This window comes from Nicotiana tomentosiformis, chromosome 1 (assembly GCF_000390325.3).
Source record: "Nicotiana tomentosiformis chromosome 1, ASM39032v3, whole genome shotgun sequence".
NCBI lineage: Eukaryota > Viridiplantae > Streptophyta > Magnoliopsida > Solanales > Solanaceae > Nicotiana > Nicotiana tomentosiformis.
In genome coordinates, this window is record NC_090812.1 from 65278922 (window position 1) to 65290126 (window position 11205).

Below are 11205 nucleotides of genomic sequence, written 5' to 3' on the forward strand. Positions count from 1 at the left end.
CCCACAATCACTTAAATTAAAATAGCCGGCATAAGTATATTATATGTATAATCCATGTATAATATGTGTCGAATCATATATAATCAATATATAATTTATGTATACCAACTAGAAAAAATAAACAGTAAATCTGATAACTATTTGTGTAAAGATACTAATTAATATGGCAAATGACCACTTGCCGAAAAAAATGGAAAGAACATATAGGTTATGCTTATCTGATTATTTTATTAGTTTCTTTGAATTATTTATCTCCATTTTCGTCATATGCTTATTAGAATTGTTGAAAGTTATATGTAATCTTAATAAGATGGCAATGTGTTTAACCAAAAATAGATTTTCCTGTCAAAGTCAATATCTAGAAGAAAACGGGTTACTGATAACCAAGTTTTACTTCACTTTCTTAATAATCTTAAGAGAAATAAAAGAAACTATGGAAATAATTAACAAATAAAAGTGTAGAACGGATTGACAAACACTTCCCAAAATCAAGGCCGAAAATTTAGAGAGTAAGACAAGAATTATAGTATGAATTTCAATAATAATATCACCCGTCTTTACAAATGGAATTCTCATCCTTATATAAGAGCATACAATCGTAATGGCTATCATACTTAATTTGGACTAATTAAGGGCATTAACTGTATTAATTTTCATTATCGTAGATAATTATAACTGTCATATTTATGGCTAAAGATTCTTTATAATCGCTCCCGATTTCCCTTCCTTATTTATCTCTGGTACATGTATCTTCCCTTCTTTGCAGTCTTCAATCATTCAGTTCCTATTTTTCCTTTGACAACTGCCAGGCTCGGTTCTTTTCTCTTATGTTATTCCGTGGGTGTTTCTCTCGTGTCTTCCGTGCATCCTAAATTCAGTTAATTGAGAATGCCACTTGTCACTATATCGACGCTTCACATGTCATGCCTTATCAGCTTAATGTCGTTCCACGTATCGTGACTTTTTCCACCATAGCTCCCCCACTTTCTGAATATTCTCAATTGAATATTCGGGAAGTGGTAAGTTTTTATGGCGGGAATTCCTTCATGCCGCTTCTCGAGCATCATCATGCCTTTCTCATAATCGATGTGTCACTTGTCACGTCTATTTAATGCACATGCCACATGGCCTCATACGATTGGTTCTACAATTTCTCAGCGCATTTTAGGTTTCTTTCCCTACGGTTGTGCCAGTCACGAAGTGACGGTTCCATTAAGACGCTTCATAATGACCAGTTTTAACGACGGTCGTATCTTCTTATAAATACTTCGTTCTTTTTTATTTTTTTTGAAGTTTTCCTTCTTCAGCATTCATTACATTACTCTTTCTTTATATTTCTGCATTCTTTCCTCTGTATTTTCTTGGATAATCATGTCTTCGACAATGCCAAATTCTCGCAAAGTTGTGATTGTTGATGAACTGCCTCCTTCTAATGCCCCTACTAGAAGTAGGAGAGGTGGTAGACTTTGTAGCCTTGGTTCACTATCTAACTGTGTTTCCTCTTCTCAAAGTAGTTCTGTTAGGCCATCTTCTTCTAAACATAGGGCTCCTTTAACCCCCCATATCTTCTTTTTGGAATAAGAATTTAAATGAACCTGTGCGTGAACCTACAGTTGCAGAAATTGTTCCCCAAGAATTATCTTTTGTAATTGACCGTGAAACCATGAGAAATCAAGTTTCTTCTATAGCTTCCCTCAACCCTGCTGAACTTTATCCAAGTTTAATCACTACCGGTCTTCTTTCCTTGGTTCGACGAGAGCGCCATTGGAAATCGAATTTCCAAGTTTTAGTCCCCGGTGCCAATCAGAGAATCACCTCTTATCATGTTAGTTACTCTTTTGTTTATACCTACCCTTTGAATTTGGGGTTTAAGCCTCCTATTGATTCAGTAATCATTGAGTTTTGTCATTACTTCAATGTGTGTCTTGGTCAGATTGGCCCCATTGTATGGAGGACCGTTGCTTGCCTACGTTATTTGTCGGATCTGGTTTTCGTCCCTTTTACCTTTCGGCACTTGCTTCACCTTCACTCCCCCAAGCTATTTCGTGAAGGGGTCTTTTCTCTCATGGCTAGAAGTAAGAGGGTGCTGGTTAGCCCTAAAGATGATCGAGACCATGGCTGGTATGCCCGTTTCGTTGCTGCTCCCACTAGTGGATTAGTGGGTGAAGAGAAAATGCCTTTCCCAGAAAAATGAAATTTTGCACCTAAGTTTTCTTCTTCTTTTTTCTTTTTCTATATACCATGCATAATTTCTTGTAATCACGTACCCGTTTTGCATCAACCATGAAAGTTTTTGATGAGATTCTTGACTTCTGTGCTTGGGTAGAAAAAATGTTAACTGCTACCCCTATGGACAAAAGATCTTGGAAATTCCTTTCTCAAAAAATTGGTTGGAAAGTGAAGACACACGATACGTTTTACCTTCATAGTTCTTCTTTTTCTTATATTTGTTTATACAAGAATTTATCATCCTTCCCTTTTCCTTTTTGTTAGGATTTTCTATTCGTGGTATTAGCCTTGCATCTGTTCAATCAACCAGACTTTTCGTGAGTCTTGCTCATGAACGGATTCTGAGTGCTTCTTCCTACAAAAGGAAAACCGACGAAGCCCGTGGCTCTAACGATGAACAAGAAGCAGATGAAGGATCTTTGGTAAGAAAGCCACGCGTCAGGAGATGCGTGGTTTCTGATGATGAGGCACACCCCTCTCATGACCTTCCCTCCAGTGCAATTCCTTTCAGACTCATAGATGAGCCAGAGAACGTTCCTTTAGTGATTTCTGATGAAGATATTGTTGAAACCCCACCAAGTTTCGTTGATAGATTTTTTTTCTCAAGGCTTCGAGGGTGAAGAAGCTTTCGGGCCTGTCTCTAAAGAATTGCCTCTTGCTTCCCTTCTAGCTTCATCTACCATCAACACCTCAATGCCTTTGCCTGATGTTACTCCAGTTGTTACTCATGTGGCTGTTTCTCACACATAGGCCAAACCTTCTAGTAGCAGGAGGTAGATAAAAAGAATCGCATTGAGGTCCTTGAAGATGGGAACTTACTGAGGAAATCTGGTCAAGCTGACGTGTGGTTGAAGCCACTAATTGGCCCCGTGGAGAAGAAGAAATTAGAAAACCACAGCTCACTGACTTTAATGAATGGCATCGTTCATTCTTCTTTAAAGATACAAGCTTATATTTATGTTCCTCTTTCTTCCTCGATCATAACTCTTATTCCTATACTTTTTTGCAGATTAATTTGATTGGTACCGAGCTTATGAAAAGAGTTTCTCAAGTGGACCAGCAAGTTAAGGAATTGCGCACCGAGCTTGACAATTAGAAGGAACAATTCGAAGGTCTTCAACTGGAAAAGGAAGTTCTTGAAGAAGAGAAGAACGCTTTAGAACGTCAATTGAGGATGGTTTCTGCCGAGCTAGCGATTGAAAAAACCTCTTCCAGTCAGTTTGGGAAGGACAGGGATATACTGGAATCCTCTTTTGCTGAACAACTTTCCAAGGCAACTGAAAAGATAAGGAGTTTGAAAGAACTCCTTAATCAAAAAGAGGTTTACGCGGGAGAATTGGTTTAGACGCTTACCCAAGCTCAGGAGGATCTCCGCACCTCTGCAGATAAAATTCAATTCTTAGAAAGTTCTTTCGCTCCTTTGAAGATAGCCTTTGATGCCTCGGAAGCAAAAAAAAAAAGAAGAGTTGAGAGCTGAGGTTGATCAGTAGGAGAAGGATTATGAGGCTCTCGAGGATAAGCTATCGTTGGATGTGAGCTGGGCCTTTTTGAACACTCGCCTCGAGACTCTAATTGAAGCCAACCAGGAGGATTTTGACCTTAATGCTGAGATTGCTAAGGCTAAAGAAGCAATTGATAAAACTCAGCAATGTCAAAGCATTTTCTCACCCGAAGATGAAGGTTCCAAGGCTGATGGGGATGGACTTGTTCCTAGTAGAGGCGATGTTCAAGCCTCTTCTGCTCAAGTTAATCCTTCTTCTCCCGTTGATGATGCTCCTTAGTTTTCTCCTTTCCCCTATTTATTGTTATCTTTTATTTGAGACTTCCGTATGTTGTTTTTTCCCTTATCTTAGTTTTCGTATTTTAATGACAGATTAGCACCTTTTTGTTTTTATAAACGTTTCGGTTGATTTTTCCACATATTATGCTCTTTGACTTTTTTATGTTTGAGCTTTTTCTTGCATTTAATAATGCCTTAACAATCCGTGGCTTTGATAAACACGGAGTTTTATAAAAGAGGGCCCTTTTATGGTAACGACACTGATAAATATGACGTCTCATCTTCATATTGGTGCAAATATATGAAACATGAAGTAGACATGAAAAAAGAAATAATTTGAGGAAGTTTTATAGTTTGAAATTTCAAATAAATTTCATACATTATTTTCATGATCGCTCGTACAACACTTTCATAACTGCTTTTATTGTAGAAGATTTAAAAATATAAAATCGGGTCAATTATCCCGTGAGTAAATACAAAATCGGTTCTATTATCCCGTGATTAAACTTTTGCCTTAACCTAAAACTCACGGGAACATGTAATATCTTGCATCCTTTTTGCGAGTTCACACTCCTTTGAAAAATTCCAGAGATTTGTTTCTTCAAGGTTTTTGATTCAGGCTAAACTGAAGTATGTCTTTTCGTCACTTTTGCTTTCTTCTACATACATAGACCCCCCAGTGTCGGAGCCTTGAAGTATAAAATCTCGAATACTAGATTACTCTTTTGTTTTGGTCCATTCCCTGAAAAGGAAAATACGAACGGGACTTGGAGACATTTAGTTAGATGATGACTGCATAACCCTTTTTACCATCAGAAAGGTTGTAACCTAGTCCGGAAATAATTCAGTATTCTGCGTGCCTTTCGAGTCTAATATCATCATTTGGTATGGGCTAGCTTTTTTCCTATCATCTAAAATGGTTAGTAAAATTTAAAAGAACAAAAGAAAATTGAACTTGCGTGATACCTGACCATGGGTACTTTCCTCGTCTAGAAGTTGTACTTCTTCAAGTGAACTGCGTTCCAGTTTGACGGTAGTACCTTGCCATCCATGGTTTCCAACTCGTATGCTCCCTTTCCAGCAATACCTCGAACCCTATAAGGGCCTTCCCAATTAGGACTCCACTTTCCTGCGTTGGCCACTTTTGTCGATCGGAATACCTTTTTGAGGACGAAGTCCCCAATCTTGAAGTATCTCAAATTAGCTTTCCTGTTGTAATATCGTTCAATCATTTGTTTTTGAGCTGCCATTCGAATTAATGATGCTTCTCTCCTTTCTTCTAATAGATCCAAATCTACTCGCATCTCCTTCTTATTTGCTTCCTCAGTAAGATGTGTGTATCTCGTACTTGGTTCACCTATCACTATCGGAATTAAAGCTTCTGCACCATAAACAAGCAAAAATGGAGTCTCACCCGTACTTGTTTTTGTTGTTGTTCGATAGGCCCACAAAACCCCCGGTAACACTTCTGGCCATTTGCCTTTTGATTCTTCTAATCTCTTCTTCAAGTTATTAATGATAACTTTGTTTATTGACTCAGCTTGTCCATTAGCTGCAGGGTGGTAAGGGGCGGACGTAATCTGTTTGATCTGCCAACTTTGAAAGAATTATGTGATTTTAGTACCTTTCCCTTAGCTTGAGGTAACGGTCCTACAATACCATGCCCCACTTCATGAAAGGCCATGGTGAAATAACTGAATGTAACAGTTCTGTTGGGCGGTGCATGTTATTGGCATATCGTTGACATTTATCGCACTTGGCTACAAAGCTTTCTGCTTCTTCTTCCATGTTTGGCCAATAATACCCTACTCTTATTAATGTTTTTATCAATGATCTTCCCTCGGCGTGATTGCCACAGTGCCCCTCATGTACTTCCCTCATCATATACTCTGTTTGCGATGGGCCGAGGCACCATGCTAAAGGTCCGCCAAACATCATTCGATATAAACTTCCACGAATTAAGAAATACCAGGCGACTTTTTGGCGAAGCAATTGTGACTTCTTGTCCTCGGGCAAGATTCCATACTGCAAAAAGTTTACAAATTCGTTCCTCCAATCCCAAGCTAAATTATTAAAATTTACCTCGCTTTTGTCTTGGTCAAGTGCCGAATGAAACAAATGTATTACGATAGCATTTTCTGCATTTATTACATTCGTGACAGGCGCGAGATTTGCCAATGCATCTAGTTCTGCATTTTCTTCCCTGGGTATCTGCACGGCCTTCCACGACTGAAATTGTCTAAGTAATTCCCGTACCTTTTCCAGGTATTGTTTCATTCGCGCTTCTCTAGCCATATAATTCCCCTGCATTTGGTTAACCACCAACTGCGAATCACTTTTGATCACAATCTACTTTATACCAAGTTCTCTTGCCAGTTCCAAACCTGCAATCACAGCTTCGTACTCTGCCTCATTGTTAGTGATTGGATAACACTTTATTGCTTGTCTTATGACTTCTCCTGAAGGTGGAGTTAGTACAATTCCTAAACCCGCTCCTTTAATGTTTGAATAACCATTGGTAAATAAAGTCCAAATCCCTGGATTAGATTTGGTGAATACCGGTAGTTCCTTTTCTGCTTCAGGAACTAAATTCATGCTGAAATCTGCTAAAAACTGCGATTTTATCGCAGTTTTGGGCTGATATATGACATCATACTCACTGAGTTCTATTGACCATTTATCTAACCTACCTTATAACTCATATTTATGCAATATATTCCTCAGGGGAAAAGCAGTTATTACAGAAATAGGATGACATTGGAAATAAGGTCATAACTTCCTGGATGCCATGATTAATGCTAAAGCAAGCTTTTTCAAGTAGGGATACCGTGTATCAGCATCTAACAAAGATTTACTAACATAATAAATTGGGGATTGCTTACTATTATCCTCTCATACCAATACCGCACTTACCGCTACTTCTGACACAGCCAGATAAATGAGAAGCCTTTCATCATCTTTTTGTTTGGCTAGCAAAAGCGGATTTGACAGATACAATTTTAGGTCCTTGAGGGTTTGTTGGCATTCGTCGGTCCATTCAAACTGATTATGCTTTTTCAATACTAAAAAGAATTTAAAACTCTTTTCTGATGACTTTGATATAAACCTCCCTAGGGCTGCTATTCTTCCTGATAATATCTGCACTTCTTTTTTGCTCTTGAGTATCTCTGGTATTTCTTTGATAGCTTTGATCTGCACATGATTCACTTCAATATCTCTGTTAGAAACGAGAAAGCCTAAAATCTTACCTGAAGCCACGCCAAAAGCGCATTTTTCTGGATTTAGCTTCATATTGTGTTTGCGGAGAATCTCGAAAGTGTCTGAGTGTTGAAAATGATCTCCCGCATGTGTTGACTTGACCAGTATATCGTTAATGTAGACTTCCATGGTTTTTTCCAAGTACTCTTAAAACATTTTGGTCACCAACCTTTGATATGTGGCTCCAGCATTTTTTAAACCAAAGGGCATGACTTTATAACAATAAGTCCTCCTATCTGTGATAAACGAAGTTTTTTATTCATCTAGAGAGTCCATTTTTATTTGGTTATATCCTCAATATGCATCTAAAAACTCAAAAGTTTATGTCCTGCAGTAGAATCGATTAGTTGATCTATATGTGGTAGAGAAAATGAATCTTTAGGACAAGCTTTGTTTAGATCAGTATAATCTACACAAACTCGCAATTTTCCATTCTTTTTAGGAACTACTATGGTATTAGCTAACCAGTTAGGGTACCTTACCTCTCGTATCGAACCAATTTTCATAAGCTTTTGTACCTCATCCTGGATTACCTAATTTTTGAAGGATCCTTGTTTCCTCTTCTTCTGCTTGATAGGTGGGTATGATAGGTCCTTATCCAATTCGTGAGTCATTACCTCTGGTGGTATACCTGTCATATCTGAATGCGACCAAGCGAAGCAATCTACGTTAGCTTGTAAAAAGTCGATTAGCTTACCTTTCATTTATGGGCTTAAACTTTCTCTGATGTAAACTTCTCTGCCTGGACAACGTGTAAATAGTACTATAGCTTTGAGTTCTTAAGCAGTTGTCTTAATATTTTTATTTTCTTCTGGCTCTTGAATAACATCGGGTCTCGAATCAACACCAGTCTGTCCTGGTATGCCTTCAATTGAGGTTTTTGCACCAATGTCCTCAACTGAGTTCTGTAGTTGCTATTTTGCGTCTGCATCATTGACTACCTTGCTCTAAACCACCACTGATTTAATACTTCTTGAATCTTGTTGATCTCCACGGATTTGACGGATTCCTCACTGTGAAGGAAGTTTGATAACCTGATATAATGTGGATGGGACGGCGTCCATGTCGTGAATCCATGGTCTTTTCAGAATTATATTATATGTCATGTCCGCATCTACCACCTAGAACTTCGTATCCTTAACAACTCCTTCAGCAAACGTGGTGAGCAAAACTTCCCCGTTTGTGATAACACTTGAATTATCAAACCCGGCCAAGGACCGTGCCTTTGGAATCACCTTGTCGTTAGCTTGCATTTTGTTCACCACCCTTAGTAAAATGATGTTTACTAAACTACTTGGATCAATCAAAACTCGCTTTACGTTAGTATCGTGTACAAGTAAAGATATTACTAGTGCATCGTTGTGAGGAATCATCAAGTCGTCTGCATCTTCATCATTGAATGTTATACTGTCTCCATCCAAGACTTGGCAAACTCGCTTCCCATGAGTAACTGTGATTTTTGACGTCTTTTTTGTAGCTGTATAAGTTACACCATTGACCTCATCACCCCCAGTTATCACATTAACTGTTCTTTTTGGTGATGGAGGTTTTGGGGGTTCATGTATGTTCTTCATATATGATTGTCTTCTTTTCTCATTGAACAGGTCAGTTAGATAACCTTGCTTCAACAAGTGCTTGACCTCTCCCTGCAGTTGTTTACAATCTATTGTTCTATGGCCATGATCTCTGTGAAACTCACACCAGAAATCTAGATTCCTTTTGCTTGGATCTGATCTCATTTCTTTAGGCCATCGCACCTTATCTCCCATACCTCTTAAAATAGATACTAACTCGGAGGTGCTGACGTTGAAGCTATAATCTCCTGCCCTTGCGTGTGTACCGGATTCGTTACCTCGTGCATCCCGTTCCTTTCTAAACCTAGATGAAGAGCTCGTATCTTTTTGCCTCGGTCTTGAGTTGAACCGCGTGTTTTCTTGTTTATATCGAGGGTCCCGCCCATCAGGTCCTATGTAAGGTTCGTACCTATTTTTTCCGATCTTTTTTCTGATTTCAAACATCTCGATCCTGCTCTTTCATCGGTTCTTGGTTATGCGATCGTATCTTCTTCTATCCGCAACTTTGTGATGTATCTATTGTACACATCATTCCAAGTTATCGCTGGGAATTCCCGCAAACTCTCTTTGAGTCTTCTCGTGGCTTCTGAACTTTTCTCGTTTAAATTACTCGCGAATGTCATAGCTGCCCAGTTATCAGGTACCCGAGGTAACATCATCCTCTCCTGCTGGAATCTATCTACGAATTCCCTGAGTAATTCTGTATTCCCCTGTTTTACCTTAAAGATGTCTTCCATCCTTTTTTCAACCTTCTGAGCTCCCGAATGTTATTTTATAAATAAATCTGCAAGCTCAGCAAAAAAATCAATAGAATTTTTAGGTAAAAGAGAATACCACGTTAATGCTCCTTTCGTGAGTGTTTCACCAAATTTCTTAACCAAAATCAGTTTAATTTCTTGTTTGGTTAAATCGTTGCCTTTTACGCTAGTTGTGAATGCAATTACGTGATCTCGAGGTCCAGTCATTCCATCATATTTCGAAATATCAGGCATTTTAAACTTTTTAGGAATTGGCAAAGGCGCTGCACTTGGCTTCCAAGGCTGTTGTGAATACTTATCAATATCCACCCCTTTGATCACGGGTGGCACACCAGGTATTTGTTCTATGCGATCGTTTTGCTCCTTCAATTGTTTCTGCAATATTAGTAGCAAACTTTGTAGATTAAAATTATTTGGTGTACTTGACCCTTCATCGCGAGATTCGTTAGGAATTCCTCCACCTCCAGAGTTGTCAAGCCCTGAGCGCGGGTCTTCTAGGGTTGTTGTATTGACTGCTGGAGGAGATTGTGGCGCGTTGGGAAATTCTCTAATAAAATATTGTAAAGAACTATTCACGTGTTCTGCAATCAATTGGTTTAGAGCGTCCTGCTCTACAGTTTGTCCATCTCCTTGTTGATCATCAGCGTGCGATGTAGACCTTTCAGGTGAACCTCCACGGGATTGCTAAGGGGATCCTATTTGAGAGAGGAGTGGTGGAATTCTACCTTGTGGGTTCAACTGGTTATTTTTGTTAGCAGTTGACATAGTTGGTTGTCAAAAAGTAGAATTTGTAAAGTGAAAAAATTATTAGATTCCTGGTAACGGAACCAATTTCTTTAACCAAAAATAGATTTTCCGGTCAAAGTCAATATCTAGAAGAAAACGGGTTACTGATAACCAAGTTTTACTTTACTTTCTTAATAATCTTAAGAGAAATAAAAGAAATGATGGAAATAATTAACAAAGAAAAGTGTGGAACAGATTGACAAACACTTCCCAAAATCAAGGCCGGAAATTTAGAGAGTAAACAAAGAATTATAGTATGAATTTCAGTAATAACAGTCACTCGTCTTTACAAATGGAATTCCCATCCTTATATAGGAGCTTACAATCGTAACGGCTATCATACTTAATTTGGACTAACTAAGGGCATTAACTGTAATGATTGCCCATTACCATAGATAATCGTATACTTAATTTGGACTAACTAAGGGCATTAACTGTAATGATTGCCCATTACCATAGATAATCGTAACTGGCATATTTATGACTAAGGATTACTTATAACCGCTCCCTATTTCCCTTCCTTATTTATCTCTAGTTCATGAGTAACGACCCGGCCGGTCGTTTTGAGTATCACAGCCTCGTTTCCCCCTTTACTACTCATTTTGGGCTTTACAATTGTTGTGTGACTTGCCGGGATAATTGGTTCGGGTTCGGTAAGGTTTTGGAATGAATTGGAACACTTAGTTCCAAGGTTTAAAACTTAAGTTAAAAAGGTTGACCAGATGTTGACGTATGTGTAGTGACCCGGAGAATTTTGCTAAGGAAATTAAGATTTTGTGGTGTCGAGGTAGATCAATTAGTACAAAGGTTACTCGGACTT

The 11205-nt window shown here is 38.5% G+C and overlaps 2 protein-coding genes across 2 annotated transcripts; both read right to left on the reverse strand.

The window, feature by feature from the left end:
* Positions 1–4998: 4998 nt before the first annotated feature.
* Positions 4999–7396, reverse strand: LOC117281896 (uncharacterized). Its single transcript, XM_070196105.1, has 4 exons — positions 6923–7396; positions 6383–6646; positions 6092–6334; positions 4999–5598 (listed from the first exon to the last, which is right to left on the reverse strand). The coding sequence occupies exons 1-4, from the start codon at positions 7394–7396 to the stop codon at positions 4999–5001; spliced, it is 1581 nt and encodes a 526-aa protein (XP_070052206.1).
* A 992-nt stretch (positions 7397–8388) lies between these two features.
* On the reverse strand, positions 8389–9006 carry LOC138906682 (uncharacterized). The gene has a single exon (XM_070196108.1). It carries the CDS (start codon positions 9004–9006, stop codon positions 8389–8391), a length of 618 nt encoding a protein of 205 aa, XP_070052209.1.
* Positions 9007–11205: the final 2199 nt, after the last annotated feature.

Coding starts and splice junctions, on each gene's coding strand:
- LOC117281896 (XM_070196105.1), bottom strand. CDS start 7,396: ATGGAAGTCTACATTAACGATATACTGGTCAAGTCAACACATGCGGGA. Junction 6,647..6,922: donor TGGCTGTGTCAGAAGTAGCG/GTAAGTGCGGTA, acceptor GTCATATATCAG/CCCAAAACTGCGATAAAATC. Junction 5,599..6,091: donor TTGACCAAGACAAAAGCGAG/GTAAATTTTAAT, acceptor CAAAGTTGGCAG/ATCAAACAGATTACGTCCGC.
- LOC138906682 (XM_070196108.1), bottom strand. CDS start 9,006: ATGAGATCAGATCCAAGCAAAAGGAATCTAGATTTCTGGTGTGAGTTT.